The sequence below is a fragment of the Lissotriton vulgaris genome, chromosome 3_1, assembly GCF_964263255.1.
Source record: "Lissotriton vulgaris chromosome 3_1, aLisVul1.2, whole genome shotgun sequence".
In the NCBI taxonomy this organism is placed as follows: domain Eukaryota; kingdom Metazoa; phylum Chordata; class Amphibia; order Caudata; family Salamandridae; genus Lissotriton; species Lissotriton vulgaris.
This window is the reverse complement of record NC_141689.1, coordinates 2,109,777,013-2,109,804,740: the sequence shown is the minus strand read 5'-3', so window position 1 is coordinate 2,109,804,740 and position 27,728 is coordinate 2,109,777,013. Positions and strand designations below refer to the sequence as shown.

Genomic DNA, 27,728 nt, shown 5'->3' with positions numbered 1-27,728 from the left:
AGGGTGCAGTGTAGGTAAAAGGCAAAAAATAAACTGTGTGTGTGTTTGGTTCTGACAGTGAAAAACTCCCCATTTCGTTTTTCACTGCCGAAAGGCCATTCTGCCCATAGGACAGAATAGGGTAAGCTGGGTTTTGTGTTTGTTAGGCTAGATTCCTGTCAGTTTATAATGGAGAGGACAAGTTTGGTATGTGTGGACTCACAGTGTCATAATGCATCTTTCTGTGAAGGTAGTTTTGTCACTGTGTGTTTACAAACCACACTTTTATAAAGTGGCAGAGTTTTGTGCTCTGAGCTTGTATGTGTGTCTCGGAAATGTGGATTGTCTGTCTGGAACCGAAAGGTGAGAGGAGCTGGTAGAGGTCTTGAACCAGGGAGGGGCCGAGATGGCACCAGGCTGCCCTGCATACGGAGAGTAGGGGTTGGAGAAGCCCGGGATTTGAAAAAGGCCTGGGCTGTTGCTATAAACCAATTGTCCCATCCCCTGCTGAGTGATTAAGGGTCCAGACCCCCAGTATCAAAGGGAGAGTAGGGACACTGGGAGGGAGACAGCCAGAACTGATTTTGGGAGGGGTCAGGAACCCATGAGCACATACAAACTTCAAAGACAATAAGGGGTACAACTATGAGAGCTGAAACACCTGTAAGTTGGAATGAAAAAGATATGGATTGAGACTGAAAAGGCTTGGATCCATTATGTGGTCAAGAGGAACCTCTGCTAAAGAAAAAGCAACTGAAAAGACTGCTGTAGATAGACCAATCTTTGACTCGTGATCTGGAGCTGGTCTTCAGTTTGCTGTTCTAACTAAAGAAGAGGCTGTTGGGACTGTGCTTGGAGGCGCTGGGTCCCCTGTTTGAAGAAGACTGTACTTTGTGCTGCGGCTTGAAACCCCAAAGGCCCGAGGTGAGCTGGCTCCCTGTTTTGGAAACACAGGAATATAAAAGTTACCAGAGAAGACTCTCAGATACGCCGTGGGTGCAGGTGCTCTGTCTAGCCTGAGACCTTTGCGAGTTGTGCCCTGTGATCTTGGGCACCTGGAGTTTCAAGGGAAACTCAGACATGCTGGGTGCGTGTCCTGGTGCAGCCCGGGTGTTGGTGATGAGCGCCTGGGCCTCATGTGCACAGAAGGAAGGGGCGAGACTCGAACGCACAGTGTGCGTGTCGTGGTGCAGCCAGGGCATTGGTGAGGAGCGCCTGGACATCGTGTGCACCAACGGAAGAAGTGAGTCTCGGACGCACTGGGTGCATTTCGTGGTGCAGCCCAGGTGTTGGTGACGAGCACCCGGTCCTCGTAGGCACCAAAAGAAGAAGTGAGTCACCAACGTGCAGGAGTGCGTGTCATGGTGCAGCCTCGGCGTTAGGGAAGAGCGCCTGGACATCGTGTGCGATGGGAGCCGCGCAATACTCTATAGGCCTGCGACCCGCCTTAAACCTCACTAACTGCCCCCCTGTAGAGTCGGCTGATAGTCTGCTAATACCGGGGAAATTTGCATACCGCTAAATACGGACGAGTGGAGCCAGCCCAAACAGCAGGGAACTCCGGACGCACCACCGCCATTTTCCATGGCTTGTTAAAACTTGGACGCTGTGGCTGCAAGATGCTTATAGCACCCGGTAGGACGACTACATCTATCCTAACCTGCATCTCCCACGGTGCCACCAGCCTGGGCTTGCCTGACTTTACCTACTTGCCGGCTGGCTGGCGGCTGTAGCTCATAGGATGAGCCTTTAGTGAAACTGATATTACCTATTCTGTGCGACCTCTAACTGAGCAGCTGGTGCCTGCTACCGGCTGTGGACCCGGCTACATCTAGTGTCCACCAACAGTTGCATGTGGCCCTCTCAGAGAGGCACGAAGGGTCTGATTCTACAGGGAGAACTGTGAAATTGCGCTGCGACCCCTGGCGCGGCCACCCCCCTGATACTCTGACGGAGCTGGGCGCCACTCCACATTAAGGCTGATACTTCTCTTGATACACCACTCAAGGGAGATACACCACGGCGGCCCTGTGTGTCACTGGCTGGCTCTACTGGCTTTGACCCTCCTGCCTAGACAACACTGATGAGCCAGTGACCCCTATTCAACAAACTCCTGAGATATATCTCCACACAGGCCTGCTATTATTCCTTGCTCACTCGCCGAAAAGGCCTGCTTTCTGCCCAAGGCTCGTTTATCATACATACAGGTGAACTCCACTGCTAAATACCACTACACGCCCAACCTTTCACAAAGCACTACTATCTCCAATTTTAATTGACTGATCCCTGCCTTCCTTGACTTGCTTGCATCTCACCTCGAATACTGGTCTTCTTCTCTGCACAAGTCACATGCAAAATGGGGAAACCTGATGGCTGCCAACCCAGACTCACCTTTGACAATTAAAAAAACACTACTAGATCAACTTCAGCTCACTCAGGACAGGCCGGCATGGACCAGTCGCATGCACCCTCGCCGACCCCAGAGAATGATGTAAAAACACTACTCCTGGCTATGAAGCACAGCCTCAACGACTTGTCTGGGAAAATGGACAGGATGAACAATCGACTGGATTTTCTTGTCCAGAAAGTCGAGAAACATGATGGGCAACATAAGGAGGCTGAGCGAAGTATTTTGGAAAATGAGGATGACACCTCTCAGATGCAACAGCAAATGTCGCAAATGGACAAGTTGCTGAAAGTCATTGCTGCTAAAAATGAAGACTTGGAGGCCCGAAGTCGCCGGAACAACATCTGTATTATTGGAAACCGGAGAGCATAAAAACCAGGTGCATGAAAGACCATATGGAGCACCTTCTGACCGGTACCTTCGGAGCGGACTCCTTCTCATCGCAACTGGTGGTTGAGCGGGCACATCGCTCCCTGGGTCCCCGACTTCCGCCGGGAGGAACTCCACGACCCATAGTAGCACGTCTTTTAAATTACCGAGATCGAGATTCATCCCTCAAGAAAGGTCGTGAACAGAAGACAATGCACTTTGAAGGTAATGAGTTCACCAATTACCCAGACTCTACTATGGCGGTTCAGGAGGTCCGCCGCAAGTGTTTGCCTGTCAAGCTCAAACTCCCCAAGGCTCAGGTCGAATATGCCCTCATGTATCCTGCACGACTCCGGATTACGCACCATGGCAAACACACATTCTGCAATACCCCGCAGCAAGTGGAAGACTTCCTGAAGAATATTCAACGATGATCGCCGAAGCAAAACCATAATTACAGATCTCCTTCTCCATCCTCAGACTAAATTGAGCCATACATGTCCTCACTACAAGACCCAGTTTTGATCTCCTCTCCTCCCCTGAAGGGGGTAGTTGAATAGCATTGCTGCATTGAAGGGCTCCACGCGACTTGTCTCCCCTGGAGGGTGCCAAGATCAACCTTCGCTGTGTGTCGCTTCACATACAGGATGGACATGAACAGCTAAGTGCCCATTGGGCTTTATACACAGTATAAAATTTATGATTGAAACAATAGTTGGTAGGTTTGTAATAGACTTCGCCAAACACCCTTCCCTTACCACTCTATTCCCCCTGACATCGAGATACCTGGGGACTGCAATGCAGTAGAGCTGGAACATGGGAAGGTTTTTGTAGCCCGCTGGCGCCCCCCCTTATGGGAGATCCCCCCTACTGCTTATATTCTCAACTCTCTTGTTGTTTCTTTCCCTACTGGGTTGGACTTTTTTTGTCCTAGACAGTACAGTTCCTTTACTTGGGGTTTATGGAAGGGCACTTAAGTACCAGCAAGATTGGAGTGCTGTTGTGGGTGGGGGCGGAATGTTTGTTTGTTAGTGGACCCATTGCCGACATGCTAGGGAAATTGTTGGGGGGAGGGTTCGGGGTGGAATGATACCTATTTCAATGATGTATATGAGACAGCACCTGATGGTCATGCTCAATATTTGTGGACCATACACACACCTTATGAACACTGATACATACACTACAGCACTGCGCTACCCCATGATAAAAAAATCACCTTTGGAATGTCTCTCCACACTGAGCCACTACGAATTAAAATGATCACGTAGAATGTCAGAGTCCTTGGGGAGCCCCGCAAGCGACAGCAAATACTGGCGTATCTTGACAGACATCACATACAAGCTGGAATGCTTCAGGAAAACCCACACAGACCCATGACGCGCTAATTGTTTTGGCAGCTTGAGTGTTCTCTTATTCCACATACTCACGAGGCACACTCATATTGATTAAGTAAAATACACCTTTTATACTCTGAGGCACGTTTAGTGACACCTCAGGTCGCAACTGCCTACTTTGGCGTACTCTGGGCACACAACCCTGGCTTGCTGTTATGGTCCCAATACGGACAACCAAGACTACTTCACTACACTGTGGGGACAGATAATTAGGTAGGATCCACTCACGTCATATGGGGTAGAGATTTTAATACTGCCCTGCGTCGCTCCATGGACAAATCCAATCTTCTTCCACATCACTACACCAACACACAAGATGTTCTTTCTCAATTATTTCTAGATCACAGGCTCATAGATGCGTGGCGCTATGTCCACTCAGGGACAGAGAGGGCACATTTTACACGGCCGGACACCAAACTTGGTCGGGCCTAGATTACTGGGTTTGTTCCTGAGTTGTTAGTATTTGGATTCATAGAAAAAAAGACCCCTTGTAGCCCAGGGGCATGGGGTACTTGTAAACAGTAGAGTGAACAGTTTCCCTTGGGTGAGTAACTAAGTGAGTATGCCCAAATATTGGTCTTGGACACAAAGCTTCGCTAAGCAAAAGCATAAACAAAAACAATTTTGTATATAAAATATAGAAATTTTATTCAGACGCACAATAAAAACATAATAAAAGCATTATTCTTTCATAAAAAAGACCCTTTGCATCAATTACAAAAACTCATTCACAGTTTATATACGTAAACAAATACTTGTACTGAAATCTAACAAATGATTAAAAAAACTTTCTATATATCAAAGAGAAAAACGAGAAGAGAGAGACACACAAAGACATCAACAATTTGTCATTCGAAAATGCACATCATGACCCTTATTTAAACTCAATCCAAGACTTGGCTTTTTTTCTTGTTCTTGGGGTGGGTTGGGTGGTTGGATTATGCAACAGTGAGCGTCGACACGTTTCGATGGCTTTTATTTATTCGTATGCCATCTTTTTCAAGACTTTTAGATTTTTTGTCTCTCCTATAATGGCACTGGATGGTTGCCTATACGGATAAGTCCTGTAGGTAAATATATTTCAGTCAATGTATGGCATCAGACCACGAATAATCAATAACATCCTGTTTTTTAGTAAACAAACCGAGAACTTTGTATAATTTCAGCTAACAGTTTTAAACATTGAGGCTTATATTGAAGGTGAATCATGCTTTTTTTCTTTACGATTGCCATGATGACATACATTGGTTTACAGATATACTTTTGCTACTTCACCATGGGTCCAACCAATGTGTGGGCAGCTGTTGGAAAAACCACCTCCTGGGATAATCCCATTGAATTGACAGCTCTTATGGTCTGGTCTCTTTGAAACAACCACCTCCCGGGGCACTCCCAGTAATTTACAACATTTTATGGTCTGAACTGTGGATTTGTGTACCCAGGGGTAGAGAAAACTTAATTCAATATTAGTTGAAGTTACCTTATTCCATATTCAATTTTTTGGACAGAGGGTTGGTTTCTATTTTCTGGTTTTGCATTATTTCACCGTAACTTTCAATAAAATCTAAAAGGATAAGGATTTTGTTAGAGGAATATTTGCCAAGAGATCATCTCTGGGGCACATTCATCTGAACCTATTTCCCTGCTTTTTTACCTGTTTTCTTGTACTCCGGTGGTTCTTGTCTTACCGTTGTCCAATTAAAATTAAGGAAATGTACCTCCCTATGGGACAATAAACATGGAGTACTCTTTTAAAATATATTCTGGGTAATCTTTAACTCTTACAACAGTCTTAGTCTTTTTTATCAATTATTTTTTGGTCTACCTTGTCATTGGCTGCAGTGTTGCCGTGGATATTAATCTTCACCTCAACATTCAAATATGGAGTTTTCAAGGAATGACGATGTTCCTCTCTATTCTGTTGCTAAAAATATAATGAATTGAATCTTTTAATATTTAGCATCTACTACGAGCGGGTTTCTATAAAAGACTTGAAACATACCTACCTAAAATTACGGTAAGTTCGTCCTGGGGTCGGGTGGATGGAGAGAATACCGCTTTTCCTGGTGTAAGGTCACAGGCGTAGTCTGAAATATAAATGCGAGCTTCATTGTTTTACCTGCCTTATACTAGTTTTCCAACAAGTGGTGCACGGCGGTTTTGTTCTCCTTACCTTGCGCTCTATTGCTCACTGATGGAGAGGCGCCTTGTTTTTAGAACTCTGTATAGCTGGAGTTTCCTACGAAATGGAAATTAAACTAGATTATTGAAATAGCTTCTTTGGGGGGTTCTATCTAATTTAACGCAGGGATTCTTTTTTCTTACCTTGCGCTCTGTTCCTCTTTGTTGAACACCCGAATCCCTTCTTCTCGCCCTCGTCTATGGTTCCGAAACTGCTAATGTTCGGAATGCGTTTTACAAATCCTTTTTATTGTCTGTCAGTATCACTCCCATTGGGTGATCCCTCGTTTTGACAGCTGAATTAAGTTATATTTCCCGGGAAAAAGACCATGTGACCATGGTGACGCGTTGCTGATTCTATATCAGTTCCGCGGTCCACGCCTCGTTTTGGTCTAGATTACCCCTGTATTCTATGCTGTTCAAGCCTCGCTTTAAATGTTTTGGAGCAATTCTCGCGTTTTATGGCCACGATCTTTTCTAAAATTCTACACTTTTATAGTTATTGCGCCTCCATTTATTAGATTTTAATTGTGTCCATTGTTGGTGATACTTCTTTGTGACACATACTATTGGCAACACAATATCTATTGCCTATTTGCGTGAGTCACACCTCGATTTGATCTCAGTGTCCTTTTGTTATTAAACAATTCACGCCTCACTCTGAGTTTGCAAGCACGCGTGTCAAGCCTCTTTTTAGTAGGACTTTTTGACATTTCTACACTTAGTTAATATCTGGTTTTGGGCTATGATACTTGTTGGTTATTTCAATTTGATCCGATTCCAATTGCTTTATTGATCAGAGAATATTCGTATTTGAAACTAAATAAACGTACTATCTTGCTTGGCTCGAACTCGATCTATATTACGTTCTTAGGGGATATGTCTGTATTCTCTCTATGTCAATGTGGCCTAATCGTGACTTGGTGTGGCACGTATACAGACTTCACTCATAGTTATATGGACCAGCATGGGGGCCACTTGTGCCCCCAGCTTGGCATGTCTTTATGTCAGCCAATTTGAGCTGAAACACATATATAACGAGTTGACACCTTTTTTTGAAAATGTGTCCCACTGGCACCGTTTCATTGATGATATCATTTTTATCTGGAACAGTGCCAGGGAGGACTTAGATTCCTTTTTGGAGTGGCTTAATCTAGACGATAAAAATCTTAATTTCACTGCCAGTTATAGTGCCAGTAGTGTACATTTTCTAGATAATAAAATTAAAGAATCAGATGGACAACTAGAAGTAGAACTCTTCACGAAACCTACAGACAAAAACACCCTCCTGCAATATCAAAATAATCATCCGCGAGCCCAAAAAGACAATATCCCCTTTGGGGAATTCTTGCGACTACGGCGAAATTGTACAAATATAACTGACTTTTATAAACATGCAGAGATTACGGAGAAAAAACTATATGAGAGAGGGTACCCCAAAACATTAGTTAAACAATCTCTAAAACGTGCCAGGTTTTATGATCGAGAGCAACTTCTGGACATAAATAAAAAGAAGGACAATAAAACACAAGATAGGATAGTCTTTGTGAGCCAATATTCAAATCTGAGCAACAGAATCAAAAACATTGTCAATCGAAATTGGAAGATAATAAACAATGGCCTGCCGGTTCCGTTAGTTAAACCACTCTTCTCATTTCGACGGAACAAAACTATCAAGAATAGTCTTGTAAGGACATACAAAAATCCAGCGAGTAGTGTACAAACTACTCTAACTGGTAATACAAAGGCAATCGGCAACCACAGATCTGGAACATGTTCACTGCTCCATCAGGATTCAAGCAAGCCGGGCCGAAGAAGGCTGAAATGCCAGAAACCGGTCCCCGGTAGCTTGTCTCCTTTCTGGTGAAGAATTGGCTTGGTAGTTTAGTCTGCCCTGTTCCCATGATGCACTGGGCCAGGGACAGACTGATTTGCATATAGCCAGGTTCTGAGCTGGGATGGGGCAGTGAGATAAATAACGGTGATGGATCAAGCCCTGATCTTTGGACTGGGTAAGAGTGGTCTGTTTAACTCAGACACTCTGTTCATCACCACCCCCTTTTCCAAATCGTTTTTGGCCACTATAGGTGTGGCAGGGTATACTCAGACATGAGTCCCTTTCTCACTGCTCCATCAGGATTCAAGCAAGCCGGGCCGAAGAAGGCTGAAATGCCAGAAACCGGTCCCCGGTAGCTTGTCTCCTTTCTGGTGAAGAATTGGCTTGGTAGTTTAGTCTGCCCTGTTCCCATGATGCACTGGGCCAGGGACAGACTGATTTGCATATAGCCAGGTTCTGAGCTGGGATGGGGCAGTGAGATAAATAACGGTGATGGATCAAGCCCTGATCTTTGGACTGGGTAAGAGTGGTCTGTTTAACTCAGACACTCTGTTCATCACCACCCCCTTTTCCAAATCAAATTGCATAGTGTCAAAGAAACTGATCTTTAATGACAAAACCCTAACGCCCAGAAGTTTAAATAACTGTAGGAGCAAGAGTGTGGTGTACCTGCTTGTCTGCCCCTGTGATTTAGCCTACGTGGGGGAGAGAGGCAGGGAGCTTAGGATTAGACTCCTGGAACACCGTTCAGCAATCAAAAAGAAAAAAGAAAATGCACTACTCACGCTACACTACCAAGAAAAAAACCACGGATATGAAGAGTTCACTTGGTACATCCTTGAAAAAATAACTGTCAGCAGACGAGGTGGCAACCTTGAAACAATAAGAAAAAAACAAGAACAATGGTTCATATGCCATTTAAACACCATTGATAAGGGCCTAAATTTTAGAGAGGAAGGGATGAAAATAATATCAAGCCAGTAAAAAACTCATGCATTCCCCTGCCACCATTAATACAAGATATAACTATAGGAATAACCTATCTGCTGAGTGTCCATCTCAGGCAATACGTCCATATAACTAGGAGTGAAGTCTGTATACGTGCCACACCAAGTCACGATTAGGCCACATTGACATAGAGAGATACAGACATATCCCCTAAGAACGTAATATAGATCGAGTTCGAGCCAAGCAAGATAGTAAGTTTATTTAGTTTCAAATACGAATATTCTCTGATCAATAAAACAATTGGAATCGGATCAAATTGAAATAACCAACAAGTATCATAGCCCAAAACTAGATATTAACTGAATGTAGAAATGTCAAAAAGTCCTACTAAAAAGAGGCTTGGCACGCGTGCTTGCAAACTCGGAGTGAGGCGTGAATTGTTTAATAACAAAAGGACACTGAGATCAAATCGAGGCGTGAATCACGCAAATAGGCAATAGATATTGTGTTGCCAATAGTATATGTCACAAAGAAGTATCACCAACAATGGACACAATTAAAATCTAATAAATGGAGGCGCAATAACTATAAAAGTGTAGAATTTTAGAAAAGATTGTGGCCATAAAACGCGAGAATTGCTTCAAAACATTCAAAGCGAGGCTTGAACAGCATGAAATACAGAGGTAATCTAGACCAAAACGAGGAGTGGAACGCGGAACTTATATAGAATCAGCAACGCGTCACCATGGTCACATGGTCTTTTTCCCTGGAAATATAACTTCATTCAGCTGTCAAAACGAGGGATCACCCAATGGGAGTGATACTGACAGACAATAAAAAAGGATTTGTAAAACGCATTCCGAACATTAGCAGTTTCGGAACCACAGACGAGAGCAAGAAGACGGGATTCGGGTGTTCAACAAAGAGGAACAGAGCGCAAGGTAAGAAAAAAGAATCCCTGCATTAAATTAGACAGAACCCCCCAAAGAAGCTAGTTCAATAATGTAGTTTAATTTCCATTTTGTAGGAAACTCCAGCTATACAGAGTTCTAAAAACAAGGCGCCTCCCCATCAGTGAGCGATAGAGCAAAACCACTGTGCACCACTTGTTAGAAAACTAGTATAAGGCAGGTAAAACAATGAAGCCCGCATTTATATTTCAGAATACTCCTGTGACCTTACACCTGGAAACGCGGTATCCTCTCCATCCACCCGACCCCAGGACGAACTTACCGTAATTTTAGGTAGGTTTGTTTCAAGCCTTTTATAGAAACCCGCTCGTAGTAGATGCTAAATATTAAAAGATTCAATTAATTATATTTTTAGCAACAGAATAGAGAGGAACATCGTCATTCCTTGAAAACTCCATGTTTGAATGTTGAGGTGAAGATTAATATCCACGGCAACACTGCAGCCAATGACAAGGTAGACCAAAAAATAATTGATAAAAAAGACTAAGACTGTTGTAAGAGTTAAAGATTACCCAGAATATATTTTAAAAGAGTACTCCATGTTTATTGTCCCAGAGGGAGGTACATTTCCTTAATTTTAATTGGACAGCGGTGAGACAAGAACCACCGGAGTACAAGAAAACAGGTAAAAAAGCAGGGAAATATGTTCAGATGAATTTGCCCCAGAGATGATCTCTTGGCAAATATTCCTCTAACAAAATCCTTATCCTTTTAGATTTTATTGAAAGGTTACGGTGAAATAATGCAAAACCAGAAAATAGAAACCAACCCTCTGTCCAAAAAATTGAATATGGAATAAGGTAACTTCAACTAATATTGAATTAAGTTTTCTCTACCCCTGGGTACACAGATCCGCAGTTCAGACCATAAAATGTTGTAAATTACTGGGTGTACCCCGGGAGGTGGTTGTTTCAAAGAGACCAGACCATAAGAGCTGTCAATTCAATGGGATTATCCCTGGAGGTGGTTTTTCCATCAGCTACCCACACATTGGTTGGACCCATGGTGAAGTAGCAAAAGTATATCTGTAAACCAATGTATGTCATCATGGCAATTGTAAAGAAAAAAAGCATGATTCACCTTCAATATAAGCCTCAATGTTTAAAACTGTTAGCTGAAACTATACAAAGTGCTCGGTTTGTTTACTAATAAACAGGATGTTATTGATTATTCGTGGTCTGATGCCATAAATTGACTCGACTATATTTACCTACAGGACTTATCCGTATAGGCAACCATCCAGTGCCATTATAGGAGAGACAAAAAATCTAAAAGTCTTGAAAAAGATGGCATACGAATAAATAAAAGCCATCGAAACGCATCGACGCTCACTGTTGCATAATCCAACCACCCAACCCACCCCAAGAACAAGAAAAAGCCAAGTCTTGGATTGAGTTTAAATAAGGGTCATGATGTGCATTTTCGAATGACAAATTGTTGATGTCTTTGTGTGTCTCTCTCTTCTCGTTTTTCTCTTTGATATATAGAAAGTTTTTTTAATCATTTGTTAGATTTCAGTACAAGTATTTGTTTACGTATATAAACTGTGAATGAGTTTTTGTAATTGATGCAAAGGGTCTTTTTTATGAAAGAATAATGCTTTTAATATGTTTTTATTGTGCGTCTGAATAAAATTTCTATATTTTATATACAAAATTGTTTTTGTTTATGCTTTTGCTTAGTGAAGCTTTGTGTCCAAGACCAATATTTGGGCATACTCACTTAGTTACTCACCCAAGGGAAACTGTTCACTCTAGTATTTGGATTCACTCAGTAGAGCATATGGCCAGAACGTATTCTGACCATGCGCCTGTGTGCCTTGCGATTACACCACCTAATTTAATTGCTACCCCACGATGTTGGAGAATTGTGCCAAAAGCACTTTTGGATGCTGTATTTTAGGCAGAGATTGGGGAAGAAATAGCGGAATTTTTTGCGAGAAATACGGGCTCTGTTCCACATGTGGACACAATATGGGAGGCTTTTAAAGTCACTATGCGTGGCACTTGCATGTCCAAAAGTTTTGGTGTATTACGAGACATACAAAGAAAATTGTGGTGTCTTGAAAGTGAGATGAAACAGCTTGAACTGGACATGTGGAGCACGACGTCAGGCGCCCAAATGGCATTACTCCGAGAAAAACTAACAGACTACACTACCAATGCAGACCGGGAAGCCAAATTCAGAGGCAAGTATTTTACTGCCCACAGGTTTCCTGGTCTAGATCCGACACCATACATGGCACCATACATGGCACCAACAGCGAAAGTCCTGGTAAATGGCCATGTCTCTCCCCCGATCTCTCTTTCGCGGGGCACCTGGCGGGAGTGCCCGCTATCTCCCCTCTTGTTCGTCCTCGCAATAGAGCCACTGGCAGATAAGGTCCGGCAGCACCATCAGGAAAAAGGACTCCGCTGCTGTCTGCACCCCATTCTTATATCTCTATAGGCTGACGATGTTACTCTTTATGTAAAAGAACTGCACCAAAACCTTAATTCACTTCTCCGGGAATTTGTTACATTTGGCGGCCATTCGAGTATTCATATTAACTGTGCCAAATCCCAAATTTTCTCATTGACTGCTGCAGCTACACCCTTCGATGCAGACTTCCCCATTGCTTGGTGTTCTGATGAGGTGAAATATCAAGGTATCAATGTCACGACAGATCGTGAGGAATTGATGAGGCTAAACTATGGCCGTACATTAGATCACATTACTGGCTACGTCACTCGATGGAATGCCCTCCCCCTTACCTTGGCGGGCTGCATCTCCCTCATTAAAATGGTGGTACTCCCGAAATTTTTGTATTTGTTCTTAAACATTCCATACAACCCGGGCGACATTTTTTTCTCCAGTCTCTGTGTGGAGCTGATCAGACTGGTATGGGGACCATACTCACAGCGGGGCTTTGATATCCCTAACTTCGAATTGTATTATATATGCACCCAAGCACACTACACCTACTTTTGGTTCCACCCACCTCAGTATACAACTCATGTTGCTACCGAACACTCGCTTGCAGATCCTATTCCATTCGAGGGAGTTATGTTATCATCGATCAAGCCTCGCCCCACTTCTGTGGAGTGTACACTCCAAGCCTGGCACCGCATTGCTGACCGCTTACAGGCACCCTGCCAATACTCCCCGCTGCTCCCACTTGCATACCACCCGCAGATGCCCTTACTTCAGGAAGGGGTGTTCAGGAAGATTGCTAAGGCATGGAAACTCCACTCCTGGGGAGACTTACTTAAATGGTAAATTCCATACTCTCTACCAGCTCTATTCAAATCCCCCACCTTCTACTATGGAAATTTTCCTATATACCTGCTTACATCACAGGCTCCCAGACTGCACCCCTGCATACCCATTGGAGCCTGTGGTGGTAGCCCAGCTGCATCATGTACTCCATGCATCCACTCCCTCTCACTAAGTGTTCACATTATATCACAGCTTATACACTGATACTGAATACCCTTAATGTGCTGCTCGGGACAAGTGGTCGGGGGACCTGGAACACCCCATCTCTGACACACAATGGGTGTTCTGTTGTAAATAAACTGAACAAGTCTCTTCTAGTAGCCGCCTACGCATCATTCACTATAAATTTATCCACTGCAGCTACTATACCCTGGCTAAATTACATAGGTTTGGGTTACGAGACACAAACGGATGTGATAGATGTAGGGCAGAAGATGCAGATTTCCTCCATCTCACTTGGGAATGCCCAGCCATTTACACATACTGGCAACAGGTCTTCATAGCATTAGATTGCATGGAATCTCTATCTCTCTCGAGATCACCTCTGGTGGCTCTACACGGCTATACTGAGCAGATCCCAGCAAAACATCGTAAATTTGAATCCTTTGGCATTGTCTTGGCCAAACGATGGGTGGCCTGTAGATGGGCCCGCAGAAGGGCACCTAAGTTTAAGGAATGCATTGAAGACATGACATTATGGCAGGACCAGGACCAAACATGTATGTATGCTGAGCTTCTCCCAACCTCCTCACGCCCTAGGGACATATGGGGCCCATTTCAGACATACCTGCTGGAACACCCAACTACCATTGACCAGGAGTCCTGAGACTCACCTGTATAATTATGGGATCCGGCCTTACCAATCCATGCTCCGTTTTCTTCTTTTGGTATTTGTCGTCCTCTCCTTGTGGATGTTACCCCTATCAGTTATATGACATCCCTTGCATGTGTTGTTCCTGTACAATAATATGGTGATGGCCCACAGGGTGGCAAATTGTCCAATATGCATGTACAGATATGTTCAACTTGGTTCTACCTGTCAATTGATGTGCCATGGTCTTGTGAACATTGCTGACTGTCTCTTGCATATACTGTGTTTTGCTTATGTACGACATCAATAATAATAAATTAAATGGTTTTTTTTTAGGTCAGATTTACTCGCACTCGTGGCTTTGTGAAATGAGTGCCAATGGTTGTTCCAGTGTGTTCTAATGGTTGTTACTACCCCACTCCTTTCTACAACACTCCAATCTAAGCTGTTGAACTCTACGCCACTACACTTTACGCTACTCCACTCTACGTTATTCCACCTCATGCAGTTCAACTGTACTCCAGTCCACTCTGTTCCTCTGTACACCACTCCACTCTATGCTATTCCACTCTATGCCACTCCACTCTGCATTATTTCACTGTACACCACTTCACCTCACTCCACTCTATGCCATTCCATATAAGCTATTCCACTCTACGCCACTCCACTCTACACCACTCCACTGCACGCTATACCGCCGTATGCCACTCCACCCTATACCACTTCGGTCTATGCCAAACCACTGTATGCCACTGCACTCTATGCCTCTCAACTCTACTCTGTTCCTCTGTATGCAACTTTACTCTATGCCACTACGCTCTACGTTGTTCCACTCTTTGCCACTCCACTTTGCACTATTGGACTGTATGCAACTCCACTCTGCACCAGTACACTCTCTACGTTATGCCACTCTGTGCCACTCAACTATACAACACTCTATTGTATGGCACTCCACACTTTGATGCTCCACTCTACACCACTCCCCTCAGCACCCTTACACTCTTTGCTATTCTGCTCTATGCCGCTCCATCCTATGCCACTCAAGTCTGTACACCACTACACTAGTCCACTGTAAGCTATTTCACTGTAGGCAGCTCCAGTATTTGCCACTCCACTCTATGCTATTCCAGTCTACGGCATTCCACTGTATGTCACTCCACTGTCTGCTATTCCACTCTATGGAACTCCAGGGTACGCCCCTGCACTCTACGCTACTCCACTGTACACCACTGCACTGTACCTCATGCCACTCCACTCTATGCCATTCTACTTTAAGCTATTCCATTCTATGCCATTCCACTCTATAGTGCTGCAGTGTATGCCACTCCAGTGTACACCACTACAATGAATGCTATTCTTCTGTACGCCACTTGACTGTACCACACTCCACTCAACACTACTCCACTGTATTCTATTCCACTGTACGCCACTCCAAGGTGCCACACTGCACTCTACTCCACTGTACTCCACTCTATAACACTACAACCCTACACTGTATGACTCTCTCCTTCATTCTACTTTACGACGCTCCAACACTCGACTTACCGAAACTCCACTCAACAACACTAAACTCTACAATTTGAAACATATTTTTATATTTTTAATAACATTGAATTTCAAACTTTTGTTTTAGTTAGGAAAACTGTACGTGTTCTTATTATACAAACCAAACAAGCTACACAAACATTACAAATTCTAAAGTCATAGTTTTACCTTAAATTTATAATGAATGCCCCACCTTTAGATTACTATAACTTTTTTATTATTTATATACAAATCAAACTTAAATTATATAAAATTTTGAAATTGTAAAGTTATACTTATACCTTTAATTAATAATGGAAGCAACACATTCATATTATTATAACTTGTGCACCTCTATACACTGAATATTGAACTCAGTAGCCTAGTGACACTACATTAATGATAACTCATGCCCTCTCTGTGCACTGCTTATACCTTTTTATATTATATCACTTATACCACCTAAAATAATAGCATCTACAACAACACTTACAACATCGCAAATTACATCATTTGTGAAAACACAGTGCATGGTAGAGTGGCAAATTTCTTCATTTACTGCATTTTGGGGTATTCACTCAAATAGTCTCATCACTCTCCATCTCAAGGGCTTAGGGCATTTGGAAGACCCCGAAAATGGACATCCAGTAGAGCTCTTCACTTGTCCTCAGTGTTCATTTGTACCCCTTCCAGATTACTAGTTAGACAGTAAAGTGAGTAGGATCGACCACGGTCTATGATACTATTGGTATAATGGCAGTCCTTCTTTCTTTTTAATTTAAAGGCCATACTGGTTTTTGCTGCACCCAAATATTGCATGATAACAAACCAATCTTGTTTACATAAGCCTTTGTAGCCCAATAGTCTTAGCCCAAGATCATAACGCCTGCATCCGATTGGAGATGGTATGCTATGACAGTCTTCATGGCCATTGTCACTGATTCTCAAAATGGTTTCATTTATTAAAGACAAAGAATACTTTTCTTAAAGGGTGTGATTTGGGTTAGTGCTAGAATAAAGTAATTTATATTTTCGATTTAACAGGCAATATAGTTAAATTCGGTTTTGGGATATAGTAGTGAAATGTAATTTAATATTAAAATATTTATTAAGACAAACATATTCTATCAAACAATCATCATATTTCACACCATAATAATACCACAATTTTGGAGCTGACAAAACTAAATGAACAACAAAGAAAAGAAAACCTCTAAATCTCCTATAATGAAATAAGTACTCTTGGCCATTGAAAAAGTTGCGTTGAAAAACATCCCTAGTCCCAGTTGGTTTCAAAGTCTGCTGTAATGCTGGGGTCCTCTTTTCTGCTTGCCGTCATTACTGGCCTGGTCAACTACGTTTGAGTATCTGGAGCCATCACACTAGCCACGTTCAATGGCTGTAGTATCAAGATCCTACAGACCAATTACGCTGATTAATGTAGATGACAAAATCTTATTTAAGAGAGTTGACTTAGTTAAGACACAGGTATGTCATCCAGACCATTCAATCTACATTGACGGACACATTAGAAAGGATTCCTACCACAAAAACCATGCCTGTGGATTCTCTTAGAACATGGAAAAGGCTTTTCCCACACTGACTGCTGCTTACTTCTTCGTCTTGTTGAACATATGGGGATGTGGGCACCTGGCATCAGATATAAGCTTGTTGATAAAGAGGAAGGGAGATTGTGGCACAGGATCCATATATACGGAAGTGCCCATGAAAGATACTTTATCTCCGCTTTGTTATTTGCTCAAATTATGGAATATCTAGCTATGATAAGCCAATTTACACCTTATTGAGCAGCTGTGAGTGTTCCAAGATGACTCCAGATGTAAAGTAAATATGGATAGGTCGGACATCCTCAATCCCATGCTTCCAAAAGAAAAATGAGCTAGGCTATAAACTTGTATCACTTTTAATGGCCTTCACTTCTTTTAGGTATCTGTGGATAGATCTCACATCCAGCTACGGAAACTTTAGCAAATAAACCAGTCTAGGATAATCTTGATCTGAATTTGCACAATGGGTATATTAACTCAATATAATAACCTGCCTGTATTGCTTGCTATAATAAGAAACTCTTCCCACAAAATGTATTCATTTGTATGTTTTAACAAATTAGAAACTGACAGACACAAAACCATATGGAATAGACAAAATTAAATATACTGGGGCAGCAAATTAATCATGATAATCCCCAAACAGCTGATGCTACCAAAAGGGGGAGAGGTATGACAACATCTATTTCTATTTATTTTCAGCATTTTCTACAGCCTACCACAACCACATCCTTTCTCTTAGGTGTATTTTGGAAGGAGAAACCCTTTACTACCCACCTCCCTGTAAGTAGCTCCAGTCACTAGATTTAAGCTAGATACAAAGTCAGCAAAAAAAGAAACCTGTTGCATTTTCTTTGCTTTCCACATTCTTTTTCAATATAAGATGCATGGTGGTTGTCAATAGACATGAGGTGTGCTGCTAGAGGGTATTGTTAGTACTTTTGCACAAAGGAAAAAGAAGGCTCTGCTATTCCTGACTGGCTCTTGGATGTTGAACAATAATATTAGGATGAAGGCCACAAAATTATTCACAGACCTATTTAATAAGCTCCTGAAAGCAGGGGCATGTGGGAACAAGATGTTCTTCCTACATAAAACACTACAGTCCTCATGCAGGGAGAGGATTTTAAAATACCAAAAGGCTTTGGTAAAAGAGTGGTTAACAAAGAAAAAGATGTCTTAAAACTATTCTAGGCTATAATCTATCTATCATCTATCTACAGGGGTGTGGAATTTATTAAAATATCTACTTGTCCATGGGGCAGGTTGCTTCATAAATCTACTTGTCCTGTAACAAAATTCACTTGTCCCTTTGGTGCCATGTAGTATATGTATGTTTGTATAGGCATTCTTGTATAGCGCAGTAACTGTCACCCGACGGGCATCCTTGTCCTTAGACTGTTATGACACATACATGATGTTTCCAGCATCCGATCCATTTACATTATTCTAGGGAACAGGTATGTTTTTAAGGCTTTCTTAAAAGAAGGGAGGTCTTCCAAACCCCTCAGGCCCAGCGGAAGGGAATTCCACAGTCTCGCTGCGGTAAACCTGAAGGACCGACCATCCATCTGGGACCTCAAAATCTTGGGTACTACCACCAAGTAGGCCGAGGCTGACTGGAGTGATCTAGACGGGGTGTACCATGAGAAAAGGTCCTGAAGAGGGGACGGACCTTGTCCGTGAAGAGCCCTAAATACCAAGCACAGAGCTATAAAATCAATCCGTTGAGAGACTGGCAACCGGTGAAGGTCCCTAAGTGCCTTGGCAGAAGAGTCCAGGCGTTGGCACGAAAGTGCCAATTTGGCGGCGAGATTCTTTACACGTTGTAATTTTCCCACCAAAGTAGCAGGTGCCCCCAGAAGCAGTGTGTTACAATAGTCAAGCCGGCTAAAAATTATGCTCCGCACTACCTCTGATCTAGCCTGTACAGGGAGCAAGGGTAAGATCTTTCGCAGCGAACAGAGCAGTGCCATGTAAGTGGCCACCGTTCTGTAATGCAGCAATGTAGTGCAGCAACAAATTATGGCAGCAATCTCATTATATAAGAGCTCTGATATAGCCTCTCTGATTATGCCAGGGCACATATCATAGTAGTGTTTGAATACTAGCAATCCCTTTATTTTGCCACGTTTCGGCAGATCTACATACTGGAACTGAAGGTAGTGGTAAGCAATAGTTCCAGGGTTGGAATGCCCTTTTGAGTCTGTGCAAACCAACTAACTTGCATGTTTTAAGAGTTTTTAACAACTCTTTTCTAATCTTTTCCCATACTGAGAAATGCTGGAAATTTACTCCTGATAATGGCAGACGTAAACCTTCTTCCAGAGTTGGGAAAAAAGTGGTTGGAGGGAAAATGAACTAGCAAACACTCAGGTTTTCGCATGAGCAAATCTACACATGCATATTTGCTCATGCTAAAATGCAGTTCACAAATATTTTCTAGAAGTACAATTTCTTGCCCTACTTGTGTACATTCTTGTGAATTCACGAAAGCCATATAACTGCACTTAATGCAAGGACATATACAGAGGGTGCACTTTTGAGACTTTTTTAAATAATTGGGCCCTAATTTGGTCTGGCATTAACCATGACCTTTTGGGTTTATTAAATTTCTTTTCCTCTCTCTCGGTATCAGCTGGCTTCACTGTGAGTGACAGCATTCTGCTCTTTCACAAGGAGCATATCGGCACACAAAGTAGTCTTGTTCAGTGCTTTTAACTAACTTGGCAGTCTGTGCTTTTTGAGACCAAACACAATTTTAGCTTTTGCCAATTTTTGTTATAATGGTGAGGGCCCGGAAGCTCTCACATCAATAAGGTTTGACAGAAACCATGCCAAAACAAGTCACACATTGCCAAAACTAAAAAGCAGACTTACTGGCTTTGCCAATGCTTGTTTACTTTTATGTTTCCCATAATCTTATTGAAACTGGTTACACTGATTTTCCAATATGAACATTTTTGGGAAATACTAGCATGCATCAACACATTTTACTAAATGATGCTGCAAAGAAATGGTACCTGAAATTTTACAGTAGTTTAGGAAAATGTTTTTCCTCCTACTTTCATTTTTTTAGGAATATTTTATACTAGCAGCCCGTCCCGACGTTGTCCGGGGAAGAAAACGAATGTGTAAAAGGTTATGGATTGTGACCAAAATGTATTACTGTGTTTGTGTTGGTTCTGCAATTACAGTAGGCAGTGCGAGAAGGCTTTTCTCGTGGATGTTTAAAGAATGTGCTCAGCCAGTAAAGCATACATTTGTGACCGTGGAAGCAATTGAGAGGCTTGTTGAAATAAAAAAAAAAGCACTTTGAATTATCACACAGCACGTGTCTTCGGCAAGTGAAATGGTCCGTATTTAAATAGCGCTTGTTTATGTAAATTTCAGCCCCTGGTACGAAGGTTCGATGTCGTGCCAAGTCAGAAAGTGTGTGTGCTTCGGCGCAGCATTTGGAGGCAGGCCTGCGAAAACATCTTTGTCCCTACGACATGAAATAATGCCCTGAGTTTGTAAAGCAATCTGTATACTTTTTGTTATTGAAATCGTCTTTATGCGAATTTAGATAGTAGCGTGTTAAGCCTTTTCCTTAGGGAACCCTTTCTTCTTCGAGCGTGCGTGTTTGAGCAATCAGTGAAGCTTTAGCACATTTACCGCGGCAAGTACTGCGATCGTTTATGTTAATGGCACGCCATTGGTTGGTTGTGCAAGGCTCGGCCCTTTGCTGTGCTCGGAGCCTACTCAGAAGGAAGGCGTCGTGAAGTGGGCTGTGACGTAGTGTAATAGCAATCCGCGCCCCATGAATTTCGCGTGCCTACGTAACGCGTCTTGTTTATGGAAGCCGCGCCCCTTTGTTTATGTCCGCCCTGAGCCCAGTCATAACACGTAGTTATAGAACTGCATGAATGAAGCGCCCAGTGTGTCTGCCTGAAGTGAGTACACATGTAAGTGCGAGCCCATGCCTTAGTTTGAACTTGTACATTCATGGCCCTATGACAATGTTTAGGCCGACATGTTTAGTTACACATGGCCATGCCCCTCAGTAACTTACACATGGCCACGCCCCTCCCTAACTTCCGAACAACGCTGTTTATGTGACCACCGGCACCTGTCATATCGCTTACTTGTTCAATGTTGCAGCGAGTTTCTGTCTTCCTGAACTCGCTGTGTTTTCTGTGTGCCTGCTGCCCTCTGTGTGCCTGAAGCTCGCAGCCCCTGTAACCGAGTAAAGTTGGATAAGCTCGCAGCCCCTGTAAGCGAGTGAAGTTGGATGGGCCATGCCCCTCTGCCAATGTTTCGCCCACAGGTTTACTTTGACACACCCATACTACTGCCCAACAGCAGAAGAACGCCCACAAGGAACTACTTTACCCCTAATATTGTTTGCCCTTTGTAATGTATATGTTGACCAAATGTATAGCCTATGTCCATCTCCTATACCTCCCCTTTCCAACGCTGTATTGGGTGTTGTGATTGGTGGTGTACTTCTGGAGTTTACCCGCCTCAAAGGTTCCCAGTTCTCTCTTTATAATAGTAGTATAGATTGAAAGCAAAGAATCATTTGTATTGCTTTCAAGCTTCTGCAAATATTTGCATCTAATCGGAGAGCATTCTGGGAGCATTATGCATTGCCTCATATTGTTAAACTTTAGAACCGTGTATCCACATTTTAATACTGGAACCACTGTCAGTAGTTCAGTCAGAATTCACATTTACTTAGAGCACTCACCCTTATAATAAAGGCTTCAAATGAATGAGCCATAAATACAAAGTTGAACAGCATTAACATATGCACACAAATATATACTTAACTGCAGGCAGTGCCCTTCCCTGATCCTTAATGTGGTACTGCAAACTGGCAGCAAAAGGGTTTGTGCTGCAGGCGGTTGGGCCTACTTGTCCCAAGGACAAAATACACATTAAAACTTGTTGCCCTTGGCCCCAAACAATATGTCCTGGGCGTCGGGCTATAGGAATTCCACATCCCTGATCTATCTATATATCTATCTATGTATTCACTGAAAAAACAAAGATTAAAGTGATGTTATAATTAGGTGGATTTGTCAGTGTCAAAATTAATGTTTTGAAAGAAAAAAAACTGAAATTCACCAGTTATATAAATTGTACTGCCACCGTGCTCTGTTTATGACCTCACATATGACATCACTCATGACATGTTCTATGATATCATTTGTAGCATTACTGATGATATCTCAAATGCCATCACTGATGACACTACATATATAAAACATAAAACATGCCTGAAACATGTTAGAACAAATTGTGCCACTAGTCTTCTGCACCTGTCAGCTTTATGATACTTGGAGGGAAAATTGCTGGACTTTCCTAAGGGATTGAGGTGTAAGGGGGATTTGACAGGCATCTTCTAGGGTGTAAAAATGTCCATGGTTTTGGAGATGCCTTTGAATTAAACTGATGCTGAGTGGGAACATCTTTGCCAAGAAACTATGGATGAAATCTGTTAGGTCTCCCATGTGAACAGACATATGCATTACTTTACAGGGGAAGTAGTTAGGGAGCCCACATGCCATAGATCACTAAGTAGCTGTTGCTGCTAAATTGAAAAAAAGGAACAGGGGTGTCATGAACCTCCCACTTTAGCAGCTACATCCGGGTGGCGTGTTTTATGGGCCTCTTCTGTCTGCAACTTGGCAGTCAAAAGCTCATAATTTATTCTGTAAGGAAGGGAACAAGCATTTGCAATGCAACAGGTCTCGCATTTCCAAGAGTTTAAGCTATTGCCATTGTAAATGACAATGCCTTTTATTTATCTGTTTTGCTAATTAACACATAATTAAAAGGCATTGTCATTTACAATGCCAAGAGCTCAAACTCTTTAAATACGAGACCTATTTAAAAAGCGGCTGCCATTGTCCCGAGCCTACAGTTTTATTGGCTGTTGTGTCCCTTACTCTGGGGTCTTTATCGGGACAAAAGTGTGGGGATGAGGCAGGGAGTAAGGAAAAAGCCTCTGCACTGAGGCTAAGGGCGTAGAAGGGCGCAGAAGGGCGCATGGGCTCCTATTACGTGAGAGCGACCAAAGACTTCATAAATGATGAGCTTTGCCTATATCGTGCTGGATAAATCGAGTGTCACTGACATACAGTAAAGCACACTGATTCCAAATGTGTCTCCGTTACGGGAAACGGGCCTGACGGCTCCTGTATGTCTTTTCGTCTCTGCTCAGCGTGAATGCCTCTGTTCGAGCATGCGCTGCCCAGGCTCAAACTAAAAAGTAACGAATGGTGTGCCCAAATGGTGGGTGAAAGTAGCATATTTTCGAGAAGTCTTTTTTTAAAAATAGTTTTTATTGGATTTTCAAAAAAAAGAATTAAAGCGAAAAGGACATGAAAGCAATAGTTAATAATAATAAGCTCAAATTAAAAAGAAAGGAAGGTTCCATTTTACAAACATATAATGTACATGTGTATATTCTATGAAGTAGCATAGTTTGCAAATTTAACATAGTCCACTCATATCACATTGTTATTTCCATTTTGAACCTTAGTTTGAGGTGCCTCTAATAGGGAGATTGTAGCATGTCCGGTTTGTTGTTAACTCTGTGTGGTGGAACAAAGGAAGGAGAATGTGATCATAACTTTATGCCTTAAGGAAAAATTGTCAGCATTAATAAGTAGATTAGACTTATCATCACCAGACAGACCGTTAATTTATGTACTCCAGGTGGTATTTATTCTGTATGTATTGCTCATCTTTAAGTAGTTAGACAGAGGTCCCCATTTAATTCATGATGGTTCATATTTAAAGGAGAAGGCATCAAGAGAGTCCCATAGTTTACTGCGGGTAGATCACCATGGTGAGGATTGTAGGGAAATATTATCAGCGCCTCTAAGGAAAGAAAGCCATTCTTGCCACATCTTGAACGAGACTGCTTTAGAGTTCTTACAATTATTAAGAATTAGTTTACATGCAAGTCTAAGCATTAAGTCCAGAAGAAAGCGGTCATTTTCTTGTTGTAGTTGGGGATCTAGAAAGTCCAAGAGGATATAGGAGAATTCTCTGGAGGGATCGATGTTAAAAGTATTTTTTATACAGCTAAATATTTTATCCCAGTAGGTTTGAAGAGTAGGGCAGTGAAATAACATATGGGCTAAATCCCCTTCATGTAAATTACAATTCTAGTATTGGGCTATGACTGATATTGAGTTAAAAAATTCTTGATGAAGTCCAATATGTTCTATTGATTATCATAAATTTTGCTTGGGATAGTAAGGGTGAGATCTTGTTTGAGAAAGGGGTTTTATGTATTTTAGTCCAGTCAAAATAGATATTCTTGGTATTTGGTTCTCGTTCCCATTTCAGTTCCTTATGAGAGTGAGATTTGCGTGGTTTTGGTAGTAGTAATTTATAGATTTTCGAGAGGTCGGAAAGCTATTCTACTTTTGCTTCTTTTTTCAAATTAGTTAAAAAGTTAATAAAAATCATTTGGATCTGAAACTATCTGCAGCACCTCCATTTGGGCCCATACCATCAGACATACATTACTGTACCTCTTTGGCTCCTGTTTATTTTCCATTTCGGCAGTGGTAGCGATAGATGGTCAGGTTTTCTAATGTTGCTGTCACTGGATTCCTTCTCAGTCATTTATTGCCTTCCTGAAATAGAGCAATAGGGTTAACAATATAAAACTATACAAGTCGAATAAATTCCTTAACTCCTCATCTCTCCTCATCTCAGTCCTCACACCAAGAGGTGTACACACCATGAGAAAAACATTTGTCTACCTAAAAGGCATGTTTAGGCTGGTCTCCTTCCATGATGCCTATAACGATTCACATTTACCCTGAGACTTCCTGTTTTGTCTGTCTCTTCCGGTAGGCTGTGATTAACAAGAAGTTCCTGTAAAACACTGTGAGCCTACATTGGCCCTTTCAATTTTGTTCTTTCTTTCTGAACTTTGGTGGACTCTTGTTTTTTGCTGTCTTGCGTCTGGATTGAGGCCTGGTTTTTGCTTGCTATGTGTGCATACACCAATGAGGTCATGTTGGATTTATTGGTGCTATATGGTGTTGGTTCAGGTGGTTGAGAAGCCCTCTGATGGCTTCTTGATGAGCATGGTGAGGATCCTTCAGACTGCTGTCCTTGAGGGTGCTGTGGGCCTCCATCGATGGATGCAAATGCCAGATGCCAAGGGGTTCTGGGTGCTGTTGCCTTAGCTGGGGTCAGAGACATGCCTACAGTGTGTGTGGTGCTGGAACCCAGGCTGCTTGAGGTCATGTAAGCCTTCCATATTTTTATTTTGGCTGCTCTTTGCAGGATAGATATGGATGTTGCCCGTGTTCCATGCTGTGCATGGTGTTCTTGGGATGGAGAACCTGCTTCATAGTCTCTTGTTTAGGCTGCTTGGTGCCTTTCTGCTGGGTTCTGGGGAACCGGACACCATGCAGGACTGGTGCCCGGGTTCTCTGCTCTAGCAGGCAACACTTGTGAACACAGTCACTGGCTAGTGGATGCATGAACTTTCTCCTATTTTAAGCGTTTGCAGGATGGCGTCTACTTCATGCTGGGCATTGGGCGTGTGCACTGAGGGCTCTTACTCAGACTCAAACTGCACTTTTTTCTGTCTCTCCCCAACCCCCTTTTGTCTGTGTGGTTGTGATTTTGATGTGAGGTTTTATCTTGGGCTCAACTAGACCTGACTTACCTGCTCTGCATATATTTCTGTATGGCAGGTATGTGCTCTCTCTCAGTTACTGTTTTTATTCAGCTTACCCGTAGGCCTGAAATTTCTGGAGTGTGGTTTTAGCTTACTGTTGGTTTCGAGGCATGTTGGTTTTTCCTGTATTTTTCATCACCTGTTTTACTTGGGCTTGCCTTACTTGCTTAGCTGTTGGCCAGAGGGTTGTAGCCTTCTTCCCAAGTCTTCGTTCCCCCTTTAGGTGCATGAGGATTTGGATGTAATCTGATCTCTGTCCCACCATTTTGTGAATTCTGAAAATTAGGTTGAGCTTGCTCCAATCTGGCAGTTGTATCGTTTGTTCCTAGCCAAAGATTCCATGCATATTTATCATATATAGCTTAACTAGTACAATCACCATTTCTTTAAGCTCCCAACACTCATCTTTGGAGTCACAACATATTCCCGAGCCCCTTTGCCCACTCTCCCCTCCATTTTTGTTTGCGGTGATGGACCTTTGAGTGTGTGTCCCACAAACCGGCATCTGTGGGTGTTTCTTCTTCAATGAGATCCATCAATATCACAACAAAAAACCTCATTCAATAAGCTTGATCACTTTTCATTCATCCATTAGTATTGGTTATAATTGTTACATTTGGGGGCTACTTATTAAGCACAACATTCCCACAAGAACAGATGAAAGTTAGTCCTGGTGAGATGCTACTGGGCACAATCAATGTTTTTCATTTCTTACAAAATGTTGGATGTTCTAAGTCTGATTGATTATTTAAAGGGAATAAATTTCACAACTGAGTCCCTTTTTATTTCAGCTATAAATACTTCCGAGGCTTTTATTATAGAGATTAAAATGTATCAACTCTGTCTCTATCAGATATAATTTCTGTCCCATTGAAACAAGACATACAATAATTTATTGGAACTTCCTCAGGAATCTTCATTGACAAACTCACAAAGCTTACCAAGCCTTGTAACGCTACTTTCCATCATGCATGTGGAATTGATTAAACCTACGAAATTATACACAATCATGGAGTACAATTACGCTAGTGTAAATAGATTAACACCTGACGTGTATCCTTTTTGGTGGCTTCCTAGAAGGTATAAATCCACTGCAAGAAATTGGGGTATTAGCTTAGGGTGGTGCCCACCTTAAGTAATAACCACAACCCATGGCACAGAGAACTTTCAGTCACTAAATTAAGCTGAGGTCAACCCCCAGGTACCTTGTAGCTATGGCACAGAGCAGACAAGCTTAACTGATATGCAGAGTGTAAAAGTGTTTCTGCTGTACCAAAAAAGTAATAAAGTGAAAACATTATGCAAGAAAAATCCCAAATCAATTTAGAAAAATAGAGTAAATGTTAATTAATATAAAGACACCAATTTTTATTTATTTCTATTTCTGGTATTTGTAAAGCGCGACACTCATCCCGGGGGATATCACGGCGCTGTAAACAGAGGAGACTGCTGAGGACTGTGCTGGGAGTTAGTTTTTAGGGAAAAGGTGAGTTTTTCCAGTCGGGGCACCAAAGTAATGAATTTTTAAAGCTTAAGCTTCAGAATAGCACCAAAAAGCTTTAAGCACCAAATGGCTGTGCTTCACCAGTACCTAGGCACAAGTTAAAGCCAACTGGTGAGGCATCGGTCAGCTATAAAAACCAGGTTTGTCGGGTTCAGAGGTTTTACCTTCAACTTGGGCCTGATTTAAACTTTTGTGGAAGGGATACTTTATCACAAAGGTGATTGTTATCCTGTCCGCCATATTACAAGTGCATTACATCCTATGGCATTTGTA

At 42.3% G+C, this 27,728-nt stretch overlaps 1 protein-coding gene and 1 pseudogene across 1 annotated transcript in view; both read right to left on the bottom strand.

Moving 5' to 3' along the window:
* LOC147728887 (uncharacterized) overlaps positions 1 to 24,892 on the bottom strand; it is a 386,974-nt gene extending 362,082 nt beyond the window's left edge. Inside the window, exon 1 of the mRNA XM_086963878.1 lies at positions 24,786 to 24,892. Coding sequence (XP_086820004.1) covers positions 24,786 to 24,811 — 26 coding nt within the window. The 5' untranslated portion in view covers positions 24,812 to 24,892. The remainder of the gene's footprint in view (positions 1 to 24,785) is intronic.
* Positions 24,872 to 27,728, bottom strand: part of LOC147728886 (uncharacterized) — a 33,324-nt pseudogene continuing 30,467 nt past the window's right edge.